Source organism: Macrosteles quadrilineatus, unplaced genomic scaffold, assembly GCF_028750875.1.
Source record: "Macrosteles quadrilineatus isolate MER2022 unplaced genomic scaffold, UCM_ALF_1.0 Scaffold_10__1_contigs__length_6754688, whole genome shotgun sequence".
NCBI lineage: Eukaryota > Metazoa > Arthropoda > Insecta > Hemiptera > Cicadellidae > Macrosteles > Macrosteles quadrilineatus.
The window spans coordinates 3,682,275-3,701,378 of NW_026542603.1; the positions used below are offsets into that span (position 1 = coordinate 3,682,275).

General features: G+C 35.4%; 1 protein-coding gene across 1 annotated transcript; it reads left to right on the forward strand.

The window, feature by feature from the left end:
* The first annotated feature begins 3,548 nt into the window (after window positions 1–3,548).
* On the forward strand, window positions 3,549–14,796 carry LOC129004670 (UNC93-like protein MFSD11). Its single transcript, XM_054433228.1, has 8 exons — window positions 3,549–4,045; window positions 4,415–4,584; window positions 9,174–9,350; window positions 9,490–9,743; window positions 10,399–10,524; window positions 13,219–13,396; window positions 13,799–13,934; window positions 14,372–14,796. Exons 1-8 carry the CDS (start codon window positions 3,947–3,949, stop codon window positions 14,555–14,557), a joined length of 1,326 nt encoding a protein of 441 aa, XP_054289203.1. The 5' UTR covers window positions 3,549–3,946; the 3' UTR covers window positions 14,558–14,796.
* Window positions 14,797–19,104: the final 4,308 nt, after the last annotated feature.

A 19,104-nucleotide genomic window follows, 5' to 3' on the forward strand; every position in this document is an offset into this window, starting at 1 on the left:
GAACAGCTGTTTAAAAAACGTCCGGTTCCTTTGTGTCACCCTGTATATGCACAATAACTTGAACAAAAATGATCCGATTTTGATGAAATTTGGTATAAACGTGTAAACCTACATTTATTCGAACGAGTTCGTGAACCAGCATGATCAGACTATGGAAACGGGGGCTTATGGGGGATTTTATAGGGTAAAAATTCGTTTTTCCCATTTTTGAACCAAAAAACATAAAATATAGCTATTTATTTCCAAACCATTTTGTAGAGCTTAAAAAACAAATAATTTAGTATATTGAAGTTATACTATGTGCCTAATGGTTACGGAGAAAATTCCAGAAAATTGTAAGTTAAAAATTCCCATGATATTCTTATGGAGAATAAGTACACTGTTGTAGTTTGCTTGTTTATGAACATATTTTGATCAAATTTGGAAAATGTTTTTATTTCTTGTTTACTATTAAGCAAAAAAAACTTTTACCCTCCCTGTTGCAGCAAACCTAAGTACTTGTTAAACTAATTCTATTTAAATAGGGACAAATTTGATATTTTTAAGGTAACATTTTAGTGTAAATCCAACCAGGCAAATGGAAATTCGCTTAATCTGCAGGTTTGCTGCGGTGGGGGTATTTCCTTATTATTTTGTCCAGCTAAAATAGTTACTTGGTCAATGTTAATTTTTTTTAATTTTCAAATGAGTTTTGTAGCAAAATCCAAATTTTCCTGAGGTAGTGCCTGACAATCATGTTTTTGACAGTCCCTAATCCCAAAATTAAGTCTAAATTCTTCTGGATTTTGAGATTACAGACACAGATAGACAGACAGACAGGCAAACATACATACAACAAATACATAGGTAGCTCATATTAGTTAGAGTATAGGATAGGATTGTTAGCTCCTACCGCAACAGTATTAAAAAAAATGTTCACAAATCTAGAGCCTTATTGTGGTCTTTGAAACCTAATAGTGAATTTAAATTAATCTAAAATTATGGTATTTAGAAAAGGAGGGAGGTTACCTAACAGAGACAAGTGGTTTTATAAAGGAAAGCTTATAGTGGTTGTAAATCAATATAGGTAGCTGGGAATATCATTTAACCCTTCCCGGACGGACTGAATCAAGACATAGGACGGGAAAAAATTAGAGGAAAAAATAAAAATTAATTTTCCTTATTTGTGTTTTGTTATACAATTATACATAAAATAAACACAATAGAACACTTCATACTGTCAAAATAGTTTTTTAAAGCGGATATATCCGTCACCCGTCCTTTATCGCCAAAGACTTAGGCGGATATATCCGTCACCCGTCCACAAAGGGTTAACTATACAAAACAAAAAAGTTGTGAAAAAGTCATTTGAGGGAAAAATTTGTAGCTGCAAATTCGCCATGAATTAATTGTGGCGAGATTTTTTCAACAATGGGAATGTTCTGAGCTCCAAGGTTTTTGTTTTTTTTAGGCAATGTTAAATAATGTTTATTTTCGGGACAGTTACTTCATTCGTTTATGTTTATGATCCATACCGTGTCTGTTCAAGTACCGTATTCGTGGTAAAAACATAATCTTTACCACGTGGGATCAGCTGATAAGAGTTGTAAAGTCGTTAGGGCAAACAAAAGCAGACCTGGTTTAAAGCCGCGATGGAATGTCGTTATCACCACATTTATAGATCACTTGACTTTGATCTCTGCCATCGGTCTTATCTTTCAGATAATATTGGTATGAATTTAAAGCATTGGATTTTCAAGGAAAGCTGTGACAATACATCTATATAAGCCTTGGATTGTAGAGCAAAATTTCCATTCCAAGTCAAGTTTATAGGGGAGATGTCACGGAATTCAGCTTCTGTATTACGACCGTGTTAGTTGTTGTGAATTTCCAATAACTTAATCAGGAAAGAACTAAATTAAATAAGACTTTATTTAAACATGTCTTTTGTAAGAAGTCAAAATCAATAACAATATTTGTTTATATCTCATAATAATATCCTAAATAAAACACATGTTTTATTTGCAGTCTTTATGAAACATCCCCCTCCTTAAAGATCGAGTCTCCTTAGAGGATGTACTTCACGCCCGTGTCTAGTCTTGTAACTTGAGTTGTCCTCACTTGGACTTCTGGACTTCTGGTACAGACACACACTTGATGAATTTTGTTCTGTCACATTGTCTGGTGAGGGTATACTTTTTAAGTCATCGGGAAATGGTAGAAGATGGAAACGGTTTCTTCTTAGGTCTCTTGTATCAGTCCTGAAAATATATTATGATTGTGGCTCAGTTGCTGTTTTTACAACTGTTCCAGGTTTTCCAAAGTCAGATATCCAAACGCTGTCTCCAGATTTCAAACTTCCAAGAGATTTGGCACCATGCCTGCTGGAGTCATAATTTCTCTTGTTCTTTTCTCTGTAATCAGGGCCGGTTCTAGGAATTTTTCAGAGTTAAGCGAACACCCGAATCAGCGCCACTTAGAATCCCCCCCACCACCCCACCCTCAAGCCATGAACATTACCATAGATAAAACATACACTTAACTCTATTTTTGAATTTTTTGCCAAAGATTTTGGGAAGAACTTTTTTATAAGTTTTGGTTAGAAGAATACTTGCAATAAAAGACTGTTTATTATTCCCAAGAATTTAACATTTTTACACTTTTACTCATCGTATAAACTTTAGCAAAACCAAGGCTACACTAAAAAACAGGCCGTAATGCTCGTCAAGAATAACGTCACCGTAGAAGACGTTTGTGATCAGCTGCTTGTTTTAATCTTTCCTTGGAAAATAAATAAATAAATACCTACGTCATTGCCGTCTTCTATCGTGACGTCATGCTTGACGAGCATCACGGCCTAAGTTAACAATTTATTTCTAAATGTGAAAACAATTTTTACGCCACACTACACTATTTTGACGAACTTCCCACACAAGGATTTAGTCCAGAAAACAGCTGTTTGCCGCCAGCTTAATCAAATGGGGTTTCATTGCGTACTACTGTACTGTAATGAGTTTTACCGGACACCAATCAGCTGATTACACTGTATTTGGGTGTCAATGAGTGGTTATAAACAAAAACCTCTCTTAAAGGTCATGACTAGTGATTAGAAACAGATACAATCTAAATTCTATATCAGTAATTGGCATTAATGATTGGTGCAAGAGGGACTATTACAAATTTTGTTGACAAATTTATAAAAAAATATAATCTTCCATCAAAATTAAAAAAAGAAATAGTCATAGGGTTAAAAGGATCATGTAAAATATCATTCAAAATCATTTACATGGACAACATTAAGTTACTTATTATTTATATCATAAATTTAAGTTTATTGTTACTGTGTCTAATATAGGCAAAGTTTATTACAATAAACTCAGTTTTCAAAATAAAGATAATATTAGTTTGATAAATATTCCCTAGGAAAGTGGGGGCGGCAAATGCCCTAAATGCCTAAATGCCTCCTCTGTGTCTCAGTAGTAATAAAACTTTGATACCTCTTATCTGTATCTGAAAAGGCAATGATTAGAGGCTGAGTAGTGTTTTCCCTATTTATTCTAAACAAAGTAAAATAAAGGATACTATAACTGTATGAGGTAAGTACGAAAGTTAACCACTTAATTTTTTTAATGTATAGGTACATTTTGATGATTAAAAAAAAGAATTATTTGAATTAGGTTTCTAAATGAGAAACAAAAAATAGCAAATAGGCTAATGAATTGTAATAAGAATATGTTGGGAACAAGAATATTGGCTGATGGCATGAAACATTTTCTAAAATTGCGCTTAGACAGTTTATAATTTAGGATATTAAAGATTTTGCTTTGAACTAAGAAAGTGCAATTATCTATGGACCTGTGTTTGAAGTTGATTATTTATTATACAGTTATACTTTGATCATTTTAGTATGTTTTGACAAGACATATAGATTTTCCGACAGCCGCAATAATAAGATTAACCTGACAACATGTGGCTAAAGATGGACAAAGAGCTTGTTTGTATTCTTGGGCTGAGTTTAAGTTTCTTCTTCTTGTTTGCTGCCGACTTCACAATGGTCAACATGCAGGTAAAAAGCATAAATATTTTGTTTAATCAATAATGACTTTTATTTTATGTTCATATCAACCTATATGCTTACACTTATGATTTTCTCCTGACTTCTAGCCTCCCTGAGGAGTTAGCGTATAATTGTATCACAAATTAAAGAAATCTTTGAACAGAACATTTTTGACTTGATAGTCCGTTTTAGTTTTGGTTTGTTTTTGCAGCATTGTGATTGATTTCAAATTTCACTAATCGAAAGTCGATTGTCTTGAGATGTAGTAGATGGTCTCTTTTCCTGTCATGTTGGCAAAATAAATTGAAAACCAAATATTGTTATAAATTTTGCTGCTAGTGCTAACGTATTTACTATTTGTGTGTATTTTTTTTGCAGAAAACAGTTACATCAAGCATAGCCAGTGAAAAAGCGGACTTCAGAGTTGATGGATACGTGGTGATAGGAATCGCTTATAGTGTTTTCGCTGTAACTCTGTGGTTTGGTCCTTATGTAACTCATGCATTGGGTCCAAAAATCACAATGGTTATTGCTGCTGTGTTGTACCTGTAAGTTTATTTTTACCCTTGTGGTTAAAATGTAAGAAAACTATTTTCTTAAGTATCATATTTTGAGACTTTCTATCCTTTGCGATGGAAAACATAGCTTTTATTCAGTTAAAACTTTTTGTGTTTTATTAATACAAGTTGTCCCATCGTAAAGTTGTTGCCAGTTTTTTAGTCAAAATCGTCGTAGTTGATGTGAGCCACTGACAGATTGCACTAATCTAAATTACTATAATTTATGTCGAATAGGCCTACACAAACTTTTTTACCAACAGTGCCGGATTTACCACTAGGCCGGTTAGGCCGGAACCAAAAGGGGCCGCAGTGGATTGAAAAAACATTTTTTAGATAAAATATTTTTTTAACCATCAATTTGCTGCTGTGACGATAATGATGTCAGGGATAATGCGGACCGAGGGAGTTGTTAACGATTTTGCTGCGGCTGCGGAATGACGGTGATGATGTCCCGTAATTGCTGACCACGGGAGACGTTCATGATTTTGCCGCGGTCGCGAGTGCTGATGATGATGTCCCCGTGATTGCGGCCCACAGAAATGTTCATGATTTCACCGCGGCCGCGAGTGTCATTGATGATGTCACCATAATTGCTGCCCGTGGGAGATGTTCACGATTTCGCCACGACCGTGGGTGTCGATGATGAAAACGATGTCCCTGTGATTGCAGCATGCAGGAAATGTTAATGATTTTGCCACGGTCGTGGGAGAAGTTCACGATTTCGCCACGGCTGGGGCTGTCAATGATGATGTCCCTGTGATGACTTCCCGGGGGGGATTTTTAAGATTTCGCCACGGCTGCGAAAGAGTTCTCTAAGAGTCTTTAAGAGTTCGAATGACAGGCCGTCATTTTGATGTGTTATGTTACACAAAGACAAAAGAAAACCAATCTATTATCATGCCGCTCACCACAACCAAAATTTTGAAGGCTCCTCAAAGCCTTTTACAAGTAAACCCACATCAAAATCCTAAATGCAACCAACTGGTCGTAAGAAATTCCGAATCTGGCTTACCAGTTGGTACTTAAAACAAGTTTTTAGTTTCATAAAAGTCTGCCAACAGTTCACACTTCTGTGAATCAGTCTCACAGATTAGGTTGTCTTTTTTCAACGTAGGTATGACCGAAGGAGTATTTAAAAGACGTTTAGTTGCTTTCCACATATTTGGGTCACTCGGATGAATATCAGAAACATACTTCTTATAGTTGTATATTCTAAATTCCTCGAGTTCTGTTTTCACTCGTCTTCCCAGTTCGTTGAGTTGCCTTTTAAAGTGTGGTAGACGGTATCGCTGCCAAAAAGATAGCTTTCCTGGCAAAAGTTTTTAATGATTCGGTAAATATTTTTACAGAGTTTTCTATTTCGATGCAAGACGATAATTTAGGCATACCTTCTAAGCATTTATCCAATTCTGCACTGAAAATTTCCCAATTTATCTTTCCATTAATTAATCGTTGAGGTGGACAACTGAATTGAGGTTGCGTGAAGAAGGTTACTATAACGGGAGAATGGTCAGAGTCCAGCTCGGGTAAAACATTTTGAATGATTGGAGCTGTAAAGTTTTTGTGCAAAACCAAATCAAGTATATCTGGTTGATAATTACTTTGCCAATGGAAAATGTGTTGGTTCTTGTGGCGCTACGTTTGAGTTATTTGTGAGTCGTAACAAACGGTTTCCATTTGGGTTTGTGGTTCTGCAACCCCATATCTGATGTTTACAATTTAGGTCCCCCATAACAACAGTCGAACAATTTTCTGCAAACAGCACCTGCAAGTCATTATTGTGTAGCCGTTTGTTTGGGGGTTTGTAGACAGAAATTAAGCGAAAGTCTGCACCATGACTTAAATTAATTTTTACACCAACAGCTTCTACGGAAGATAAACGAGGTAAAAATATATTATGATGGTCCAAAGTTCTTCGCACAAAAATTGCAACACCGCCTGAAGCTATTGGATTATGCCTATCTTCCCTGTATATAGAATACCCATTAATTTTGAAATTTTCCACATTGGTCAGGTGTGTCTCAGTAATACACACAATATCGATGCTATGTCTAACCATAAACGGGATAAAAGTAGCACGTTTATCTCTAAGCCCATTGGCATTCCCGTTAAGGAGGGTTAAATTGTTAATTTGAAAATAATTGACCTGATCCATTTGAGAGAATAGAGCTTATCACATTACTTATTATCTTTTTGAGAGTAGGAATGAACGATTTCACCACATCTAGGATTATTTGTTCAAAGTTTTGAAACACAGACGTATCAGGAGCATCATCAGATTGTTCTTGTGAGAATGAATTATTAGTGTTGCGGCGGCTTGTAGCAGCAACTTTAGCAAATAAAACTCGTGTAGAAGGTTCCTGATGAGGCGAAAAGTTTTGTATGAATCTCAGGAAAATGAGTAGCAGAATTCAAATCAGGGGGGGAAGGAGTATTGTCTTTTTTCTCAGTAGCATTTTGAGGGCGATTGCGAGGACTACCCCGATTGTGATCTTTGTTGGTTATTTTCTGGTATACTTGACAGCCTCTTCTGTAGTTAGCTGTGTGGCTTTCGCCACAATTAACACATTGCGGAGCTGCAGTTTTTTGTTTAGGACATTCAGAGTAGTGATGTTGACCAGTGCACCGCACGCACCTTGGGTCCAACTTACAAAAGTTCTTCGTGTGCCCATAGTGTTGACATCGAGTGCATTGGGGAATTTGCCTAGATTTTCTTTTCATTTCGACACTTACAACTGCAAAACAGATTGTGGTTAAATTAAAGATAGCTTTGCCGTCGTCGTTGTTTTCTAAGTCTACTGCACAAAGAGGGAGTGGAAGTTGAGTGTGTACAAAGAACAAACAAAGACTTGTCACAACTTTAAAAGAGAGTCCGAGCTCAAAAATACGTAAAAAAGATAATTATTCACAGAGCAAAAATCAACACAGTCACTATAAATAAGAACCAGCTGTATCCTCTTATTGTTTTTATAATAATAAAAACAATAACAACCATATCAAAACAAATACATAATACTAATTTGACATTTACAATCAGGTGATCTTTTGTTTGCAATCCGAGTGACGTCAGAATATGACGGGAATAGCACTCCTATATATGTTTTTTCCTTCCACCATGGATCTTTTCAAATAAAATCTGAAAATTAGTTATCTGGTCCAAGGCCAGTCTTACTGTAAAAAGACATAGACTGTATCTTACTGTACAGTCTATGGAGTACCTCAGGGGAGTGCCCTTGGTCCCTTGCCAATACACAAGAGATATTCACCCCCCCCCCACCCTTTTGAGATATTGGGGACCTTTTAATGTTTGCTGTATTTTTTATATGTACAGCAGACATCCCTATGGTTCCCACGTCACAATTGCTACATTTGCTGATCAGTACGTCTTTGGAATGTCGATTAGTATGTCTTTGGATCAGTGAAAGAAGAAATTACAAACCATAACAAAAAGTACCAAGAAACATTAGAATATTATCCGAACAGTCAGGCTGGAATAATCACAAAATTCTGTTATAGTCATGATTTGAAATAGTGCCACACTGTTTCCACAGAATGCAGCACAGAATAGTTATTTGTGTAACTATAGTGAGCAAAATGGAACTTTGTGAGGCTCGTGTGGAATGTTCTTTGAGTGCAGCAAAGGCCATTTGTGCTTGTGTTACACATTATATTTTTCCTAAAGTCACTATAAAGCACATAAATAATTAGTCTTTCAAACACGTTTTTAGGTTAGGTTAAACCCAAGCATTGAACGGAATGGGAAACACAGCACCAGCTGATTGTAGTCTTAGTTCTTAGTATCTTTAGGTGTTACTTTTTTTCAAGAGTGTATAAACAGTAATAATCAGCATAAACAGTATAAGCAGAATAAACAAGTAATTTTGTAACTTTCTGACTTACACCACGAAGAAAACAGTCTGTAATGCTCATTCATACTTCTTTTTTGATTTTTCAGGAAACATGTACATCAGGTTTAATGAAACATGTTTGTTTTGCAGTTTCTGCTACTGTACATATTTCGTCTGGTCACGAAATGACAGGTTAAATCGTAGTATCAATAGTCAATCAGCTGATCATAGTAGCAGTATCTTTAAGTGTGTTGCCAACATATTTCCAAGTGTGCACGAATTACGTGCATAATAAAACCATGCTGTCTTGTGTTGTTTGGTTGGAAAACTGGTGTGCGCCAAAGTAATCGTTCAACAGAGTATAAAAAACCATAGTGAAATTGAAATACACTGCTTAAATTATTTACAACAATTGCTGTCAACTAACTGTTTGCAGTCTGAATTATGAAGACCTTGTGGCATCAAAACTTAAGTATTGTGCAGAGCCAGCATTCAAAAGTTCCAAAGGTTTCTTTGTAAATTAAAATCTGTGTCTTCAACTTATGAGACCTTACACTATACGCTCTTATCTTGCTGGTCTAACAGAAAATAGATTTAAAATTTAAAAGCCCAGCTTTAAGAATCAAAATGTGCTGACCTTGACAATATTGAGTTGAAACATCACAGTCAATGTTATTTATGTTGCTTAGGACCTTATTTACACGCTTTCTTGTGTTGAAACTGTTTCAGTACTTACATCGTTGCTTACCTCTTTGAGAACTCATGGATTATTTACGCAAGTGCCGTGTCAGTGGGTCTAGGAGCTGGAATACTGTGGCCTGCAGAAGGACAATATATGATTGGGAACTCTTCCAGCAAAAACGCGGGAAGAAACGTTGGCATTTTCTGGCTTATCTACAGCAGTTCGTGAGTTAACCATTTGTCATAACAAACAATGAATCATTTTCAGGATTTTTGAATAATTGTATCTAGATAAACTCAAATTAGAATCTTGAAAAAAATCCTAACCAACAAAAATAAAGTTTACCAAACTATTTTTCAACAGGAGCATGATGGGGAACACATTTGTTTATTTTACCTTCCATGATAAAATACACATTGATCAAGTGACAAGAAGAACTGCCATTTATATTTTAACAGTTATCAATATCATAGCTATTGTTGCATTCTGCCTGTTGCCAAAGCCGTTGTATGAACTCAAATCGAATGACTACGGTCCTTTCAAGACAATGAAGCAGAGTTGGAAAATATTGACGTCCTCCAGAATGATATGGCTTGTAATTACTTTCTGTTACACAGGTGAGAAAGTTTTAAACAATTTTCACTCGATTCATATCAGAGTTTCAGCTGAAGTTGAGAACTTAGGAGTATAACTAAGATTAACTACTTTTAAAAAGATGGATCAGTCTAATTTGCCATTAAAATGAGAAACTTATGCAGGTATATATATGAATTTTACTGTATCATGAGTAATCATCAACTCAAAATATAACGCTTTTATATTTTATGTACATTTTATATTTATTTATACTGTCTTGTTTCTGCTTTGTTATTGGTCTATTTATTTGTTTGATAGTTTAGTTATTGTTATTGACAAAAGTTGTTCTGAAAAGCAGTAGGTAGTATTGAAAAATGCTTGATAAATAAAAGATATTTGTGTTTATTTATTTATTATTTATTTTATTTACTATTTAATTGAGTTTTAGTTTTGTATTTTTAGATGACAAGAACATGCATAAAACCATTGACTATTGGATATAGAAACAGTTGTTGTATTAATAGTCAATGATAAAACCTAATATCATAACAATGAGCATTATATTAGTTTGGGTTTAATACAAATTGTTTACAGAAAATTGGTTACCGTACAAAAGACCTGACTTCATCAAACACATAAACTTTGTAAAAATCTCGTTAAACCATGTCAAACTATTAAAATTACCTTTTTCAATAGGTTTAGAACTGTCTTTTTGGAACGGAATCTACAGTCCTAGTATTGGCTTTACTTTGGCTTTTGGAAACTCTGCCAAAGAATTGGTTGCACTTAGTGGAATCTTTATTAGCATTGGTGCTGTATTGGGTGAGTGGACATTACAACTTGATGGATAAGGTGCTAAACCACATTTATTTGACTTATTTTGTTCCCTATCACTGTAGTATCATTCTAAAAGTTAACCAAGAAGCTGTAATCCGTTCTCGCTGACAAATAAAAAATAAAGAATAATCAGTTTAGTTCTTACAACTTACAGTAGAAATTGTCTAAATTGAACTATGTTCTTGCATACGGTATAGAATTTTACATAGGAGTTCATAGATTACTTTGACTTACTTTAATCATGTCCGCCAACTAGCAATGAGCTTCAATAGTGGTTGACAACTTGGATATAGCCAACGTATAGACCACAGAAATCTAATAACACATTTTTCACTTGGTTAAAGGATAAATTTTTACTTTCTCCCCTTACATAAATATATGGAGAAAGTATTATTTTTGTCAAAATTTTTGAGTTTGAGTGGATATATTTATTTTGGGTCCTCCAAACGCCAAAAAAGTGTTTTTTTTTTTTAAGTGAGGTCTGTTTGTGTGTGTGTGTGTGTGTGTCTGTATTTGTGAATGTTCACCACACTTGTAGTCCAATTTTGATTAAATTTGGTATGTAAGTACTAATCCATGGTATCTTCGGAATTTTTTTAAATTTTGATTTTTAATGGTTATTTTCCAATAAAACCCATAAAATGATGGAAAAATCTAATTTTCTCAAAAATGGTCTGAACGTTTTTGACAAAAAATTAGCATGTGTCCCTTGCCCCCCCTTTGTTATTGTCACTTGTGTGGGGTCTTTGTGACCCTTTAGATTATGGACAACATAGTACAAGCCCCAATTTCGTAAAAAATACGGTTCAATAGTTATTGTAAATTATGTTATTTATGCTATTTCTAAGTTCATCAGCATATAAGCAAAGCTTGCTAAAATAACTGCTAAAATAACTTATTTAGCTTGCTAAATAACCTTAACTGATTTGCGGAAAATTTCTCAAATAAAAGATTAATAAAAGAGGGCCTAGGATTGATTCTTGGGGCACCCCATAATTTACTCACCGAGTACAAGAATTGTAAGCAGTTTTGTAACTTTTATTATTACAGTAAATCAGTTCTATGTTTTTTTTTTCTAACTAAAAGACGTGACTTACCCAGTTCAATGCCGTACTATTTAGTCCAGTTCTACTGAGCTATGAAAGTAACAACTCATGAGAAATGGAATCAAAAGCTTTACTGAGGTCCTTGAACAATTCTACTACTTTAGATTTACTTTCTGAACTACATAAAAAATATACCCCGCCACAGCAAACCTGACGACTAAGCCAATTTCCATTTGTCTGAATTGATTTTCAATTAAATCTATTTGACTATAATATTGTGGTATAATTACCTCGTCAAGTAATCCAAATGATGTGTTAGGCTAAAAACCTACATGTTTCGCCGTTAATACGGCATCGTCAGGGTACAAACACAGTAAGACATTGCTGTCACACGCATACAATAAATAAATAACACGAAACGAATTACGAACATAACATTTAGATAGGCCTATCACACGACGCGGACGGTCCCGGCGCAGGTAGTAGACTGCAGCGTCAGACTCCTTGCTCATTGTTGTCCACGTTATCACACATCATTTGGATTACTTGACGAGGTAATTATACCACAATATTATAGTCATTTATAGTAATCCAGGGGCCATCAACATGGAATTTAAATCTATTTAATTATTTTATTAGGTTTAATACTTTATACTTTGATACTTTCCGATGAAATGGCGACCATACAAAGTATGTATTTTAAGCCAAGTATGAATGGAGATGAGTGTAGGATGAGTGGCGCGATCTTGTAGTCTTGTTAGTGACTAAGGCCGACATATTCCTTAGACACAGCTTTTAATTAATAGCCCCATACAGCTAATGGCAACTAAGGGACCTACAGTTTATAGTGGAATCCGAACCACAGTTTTGCCTTGGTATATACAAATTGGTCTAATTATCAGGATAGTACTGCGGATAGTGGTAGTACTCACTCGTGCCGACGTTAATCCACACCAGTGGGTATCGCATCCACAGTGAATGCCTATAAATATCCACAATTTGTGACCTCCTAGTAGCTGGATTACAGGAGAACGCCACCCGGCCAAGTCGTATTTTTGTTACCTATGTATTTTTTTTTTGTTACCTAGGTTTAACGAGTACCTAGGCTTGCTGCTACATGAAAACTAATGAAGTGTGTTTTTTTTTAGTAAAATATCAATAGCTTGGTATAAAATAAATAAATTTATTTGCCAAGTGTTATCAAAATATATCCATAAACAAGCAAACTACAACATTTTACAATATTCATAGGAGTTTTAAATTTAAAAGTTTTTGAATTTTCTTTGTATATACTAAATTATTTGTTTTTTAAGGTCTCTAAAAATGTCTAGAGATAAATTGGAAAATGTTGTGTTGTGAGGATCATAAATGAGAAAAACAATTTTTTACCCCATAAAACCCCGTTCCCATGGTCCGATCATGCTGGTTCGGAAACTAATTCAAGTTTATCCGCATTACACCTTTAAATAAAATTTCATGAAAATCTGACAAAAATTTCTCAAGTTATCGCGTTCTGGGATATAGGAAGCAGATATTTACATTATACCTTATACGACTTTTATAGTGTTTTAAAATTGATTAAATAGGTTTTTAATTAGTAAAACATAGTTTATGCATGACTGTTTTCTCCCAGGTGGACTGTGTCAGACTCTGCTGTCAAATAGGTTGGCGAGGTACACTTGGGCTCGGAGGATGGTTGTGTTGTTTGGAGCTTTGGCTCAAGGAGTGACATATCTCATAACCTTCCTCAACCTCCCAGACATGGCTGTGTTTGGTGACACGGAAGACGTCAGCATTATTAACCCTCCAAGGTGAATACAGCTAGGCCTATCTGGGACACTGCAAGGTGGCTTGACAATTAAGGTCAGTTTTACTAGTTGCCGAATTCAACACTGTATCTGGCAGCGGATGGCAAAATAGGCGACTGCCCCATACCATTCAGTTGTGCACCCTAAATTGGCATAGGCGAGCTCCTCGAATATTTTTGACAGTTTGCTATGCAGAAATGAATTGTATCAGATTTAAGTTGTGACAGGTCTTTGTATTAACAACTTCAATTGGCTTAAAAATTTCAGTTCAGTTAGGCTAGTTGAAGTTCTGAAATATAAAATTCAGTAAATTACACTAAAAAAACAATTTTAAACTGGTTTTCTTCTAATTTAGCAATATTACAAGAGTGGACAAGTGTTAAAATATAATCACTATTTTTTCAGTGCTGCCCTTGCCTTACTGGGCAGTTTCCTCATCAACTTCGGAGATGCTTGTATATCGACCCAGATTTACACTTTTATCGGAGACCATTACAGAGACAACATAGCTGAGTCCGTAGCCCTGTTCGCTTTTTTTAGGGTTTGTAGTAGAGTTAATCAGAAAAATCCTCCAGTAAAATCAAAATATTAAAGAGTGTAAGCAAAAATCATATTTACTGTATTTGAAAGGAAAGCCAAGTGGCAGATTAGGCTTTTTCGTGAAGGCCAAGAAGGGATAGAGATACCTGAGAAAGTTACAGTCCAGGCATGTGCTTACTTTTTCCTTTGCATATTTTTTTCTGTGACTTGGTCGGTGTAAATTAACGTAATTAAACTAGAGCATTTTCATTTCAATCGGCAAGTGTGGAAGTAATTTAGATGCTCGTTCAACAATGTTGTCTAAGAGGAAACTGGCTACATCTGATCCATATAGAATATTTAGATGTTTAGATAGGATAGATAGATAAAGTTTACCTCAGCATCCAAGTTAATGGTGTGATGCAGGTTATATTCCATCAAATCTGTTATTGCTTACAGAGTGTATTGGTAGCAGCAAGTTTCTACTGGTGCAGTCATGTTGGTCTACACACTCAAGTCGCGGTGACTGCCACAGTCGCTGTGTTCGGAGTTCTGGCGTTCTTTGTGGCAGACAGAGATGCTTCACAGCCGCTTGTTCAATTGGAAGTGAAAAATGTGTCAAATATGACTAATGTTGATAGTTAACGTTTTTACATTTTTATTGTGTTTATACTACCCTATGTTTTATACTGCCAGGAAACACTAACCAGCTAAAAACCTGTGGATCAAACATCCCTCATAAAGTTTTCATTTGTATGAAAGATTTATCAATAAAAATAAACACAACTTGTTTTGCACTTGATTGTGAGTAGACTACTGCAAACTTAAATAAACCATAATTACAGAGGCATAATTTAAAGTTATAATCTTACAGTACTAAAATTATAAATGTGAAAGTTTGCGTGTTTGTTTGTTTGAAGTTCAGTCATGCATTAACTACTGGTTGGATTGGGTTGAAATTTGGAATGGTGATAGCTCACATTCCCGATTAACAAATAGACGTATTCTTATCTCAAAAATCCTTTCGGGCGTTGCCCTAGTAGCTCTAGAGTTTCCCATGTTAACCTTATGAGTATTCATAGTTAAAAGGAATTAGCTGTTACTCATGGGCTTCACCCCGCTTGTCTTCATAAGTATTAATAATACCCCCTGCCACAGCAAACCTACAGACTAAGCAAATTTTCATTTGCCCGAATTGAACGAGTACCTAGGTTTGCTGCTACAGGGAGGCTAATAAAGTGTGGTTTTTAGTAAAATATTAGTAGCTTACTATAAAATAAATAAATTTGCCAAGTTTGATAAAAATATTTCCATAAACAAGCAAACTACAACATTTTACAATATTCTCCATACAAATAACATGGGAATTTTAAATTAGCAATTTTTTTATTTTCTCTGTAACCAATAACCATACAATAACACTTTGGTATATTCAATTATTTGTTTTTTTAAAGCTCTTTATGATCTAGAGATAAATTGGGAATTTTTTTGTTTTGAGGGTCAAAAATGAGAAACCCCATTTTTTACCCCATAAAACTCCTTGTAAATCCCCCGTATAAGATTCCCCCAAGCAATTCCTAATTTATAGCCGTGAGAAAATACTGAATTAGAGATATTTTTGCTAAATTTTGTACAACTAAATCTAGAATACTACTGGACTGATTTTGTTGATCAAGAAGGGTCGTTGGAAAGCCTAATTTGTGTAGATTTGCAAATAATTATGAAAGTTAGGTTTTATTTAATACTAGCAGTTACCCAGCGTGCGTTGCTGCGCTAAAAAAATACATCTGTCTGTGTGAAAAGCATGTTTTCTACATTTAAACCGACGATAGTCAGGGATCGCCCTAGTGCCTTATAATGGTGATTGCGAAAGCAAAACACTAAGGAAATTGTAGTTGCTTAAATTCAGAGGGTAATTCGGATGAAATTATCAGTATTCTTATGATTAAGACTTTTTCTCCCTTAAACCTACCACTGATAATCTATACTATTATAAAAAAGAGGTGGTTGCTGTATGTGTGTATGGGAAAAGTAAACTCGAAAAATACTGGTCGGATTGGGCTGAAATTTGGCATGATGATAGCTCACATTCCCGATTAACATATAGGCATATTCTTATTTCAAAAATCCTTTCGGGCTCCGCCCCAGTGGCTCTGGAGTTTCCCATGTTAACCTTATGAGAAATGGAATTATTGAATCTTAACAGCTGTTTCAATTAAACAAGTTGGTTCTGTTCTATGATGTTCAATAGCATAAAAGTTACAAGGATTACCAACAGGGTGCAGCACTATTATTTCTTTTACATTTATGACAACAGCTAATTTGCAACCAAAAGGTGAGTGAGCGTAGCGAACGAACTTCAACCTGGAGGCGAGTTAGCGTAGCGAACGAGCTAACCTGAAGGCAAGTGAGCGCAGCGAACGAGCTCCAACCCAAAGGTGAGTGAGCGTAGCGAACGAGCTCCAACCTAAAGGTGAGTGAGCGTAGCGAACGAGCTCCAACCTAAAGGTGAGTGAGCGTAGCGAACAAACTTCAACCAGGACGTGATTGAGCCATGGGAACGAGATAATCTTGAAAATTAAGAAGTTAAGCGGGGCAAAGCCCGCGGGTTACAGCTAGTTGATAATAAAATTGTTTGAATTGAATTGTGTACCTGGATTCCTACTGTGAGACAGGCCTCTCCTCTACTCTTCTCATAAGTATAATATTTCCTATTGATTGTCTCCTCCTCCAGTTTTCAATATTTCTCCTTAAAATTCAAGACATTTTCTGTTCTTCCTACAAAACTGATTAACTGTTTGGATTTGTTTATACGCTTTTTAATATTACAAACATCAATATTTACTCCCAAAAAGCTGGTGAGTTTATTTTTATTTACAGCTGTCTTTGCTTTTAAATTTGTTTTCAATGTAATTCTTAAGGGGAAAATGCTAACTTTGAGAGCGTCTCGTGCCCTTAAGGATATGATATTTTAAATTCTAAAACCTTTATGCAAAACTACGAATTGAGACAAATTATTTGACACCTCAAACGTTAAAATCGGTCCAGAAATAACGGAGAAGTTTTGTTCACAAAAAACAGCCCTCACGTATTAATATAAGAGATTGTATTACAAAATTATTGTATAGAACCATAGACTGATACTAAAGATGAACTCATTACAGTACATTAGTTAGTACGCAATGAACCCAATTTGATTAAGCTGGCAGCAAACAGCTGTTTTCTGGACTAAATCCTTGCATGGGAAGTTCGTCAAAATAGTGTAGTGTGGCGTAAACATATTTTTGTATAAAAAACAAAATGGCGGATAACTGGGTGAATATGCATTTTCGGACATACCTTCACGTAAACTTCTTTCTTCCTTTTAGTATGAGGATGAGGATTCATTTCCGTCCTGAAACGTTTTTTATGGACACCCTGTGCTGTATATGGATTAAAGAATTTTGTCAGCTGTTTAAACTACACAAGTTGGTTCATCTTTAGTATCCAATAGTGGCTTGTAGGGACATAAGTCCCTAAAAAGCGCAATAATGTAAAACAAATTATTCTAATATCCAAACAAACTCAGAAATATATTATCTATGTGTCAGAATTGATATCCCTGTACACCATATCTTTTGTGTAAAAACAGTTTGTTGTTTGTCTTTGTTGATGTTATTTTCAATAAATCATTTGAATCATCACTACGTAGGTTTAACTCTGTTAAAGGCAGCAAACATATAATCATTGTGAATAAATACTGGTTTATTAAGGTAGTTTTGGTCTTGTGGTCAATGGTAATAAAAAAGACTTCTCTGATTGGAATTTAGGAAATTGTCTTCGTCAAATATGAAAAGGCAAATAAAGGTGTGAAGAGGTAAGCTTAGTTCTTGGCTAAACCCGCTAAATTAGCATCCCTACCCAGTTAATATTTCTAAGTTTATACTCCTTACTATACTATACTATAGTATACCGTAAATTAAAAGAACCAAATTTTCTTAAACCGCGTCCTCTGCAAAGCAATAAGCATTTTATGCCCAAACGCCAACCCTGCACGAAGGATGGGTACTCTGCTAGTTTGAAATAAATACGAAACTAGCTGTTTTCCCTGCTCTTTGCTTGCGTAGCTTTTTTTACGGTACATAAAGGAAAACAGGTAAACCCTATAATAACTTCTGTGTATAGTTTGATCGATAGTTGAATGGTGTTTCCTTTGAACTATATTTAGGTTGTATATTCGTTTATTTTGAACATATGCTATGATTCTTTGTTTAAATTTACGTTGTTATTTCATAACCGTCATCATCATAGCAACCCATAAGCTGAATGTTAAAACTGTACATTATCAATTGAAATTTTTTTCTTCACAAACATTTCCCACTCTTAATCGAAATAAGCTTGGTGAAATTGGCTATACAGTAGACTCCCTCTTATCCGGGCACCTTTTAACCGGACATTGGTTTAACCGGACTACACTCGGTAGAAGTGACATCTCTTTATCCGGATAATTTTTATCAGCACATCGGTTTAACCGGACTAGATCGGCAGGAAGTGCGCGGTTCTGAAACGTCTGTTCTCGTGGGAAAGATTTGAGACCAGTGATTACGTGTCTAAATAAAATGCTCTCCTAATTTTGAGTCAAATGCTTTATAGAGTATGCATTTAAACGGTCCGTTTTAATAAGATTTTGGGGACGTCGGTTTAATTAGAAAAACCGTTATCCGGACTGGCCTCGAAGCCGAGGAGTCCGGATAAGAGGGAGTCTACTGTAATGTGTTCAGTTGTTATTGCATAATGGTGTAATAACATTTGCATCAAGGTTGATCACAAATTGATTGTGGTGGGGAAAAGTTTTTAATGTGCATCCTGCTCACCATTCTAAATGACTCGATCCATACTTAACCATAAACCGAATATTAATGTTGCCACTGCTTGAGCTTGATTGAATTGGTGCAGACCCAGTCCTTGGGAACTTTAGCCATGAGCCAAGAGGACATTTGTGCTGAAATGCTTCAGAGCTCGTTGAGACTGAGTTGCTCAATGAACTGTAGCATCTTACTATGAGCTCTTCCTGAGGCAAGTGTCCCCACTCCCAGAGGGTACCAGAGTGCTTTCACTAACCTTGTTTAGAGCTCAGTCATCCAGTAGCTCTGCAGTCAGCTTAAGATTATTACTCGACAAAAGGTCACTATTCAATAAAAATTTACAAAAGA

Coding starts and splice junctions, on each gene's coding strand:
- LOC129004670 (XM_054433228.1), top strand. CDS start 3,947: ATGTGGCTAAAGATGGACAAAGAGCTTGTTTGTATTCTTGGGCTGAGT. Junction 4,046..4,414: donor TCACAATGGTCAACATGCAG/GTAAAAAGCATA, acceptor TTTTTTTTGCAG/AAAACAGTTACATCAAGCAT. Junction 9,351..9,489: donor TGGCTTATCTACAGCAGTTC/GTGAGTTAACCA, acceptor ATTTTTCAACAG/GAGCATGATGGGGAACACAT.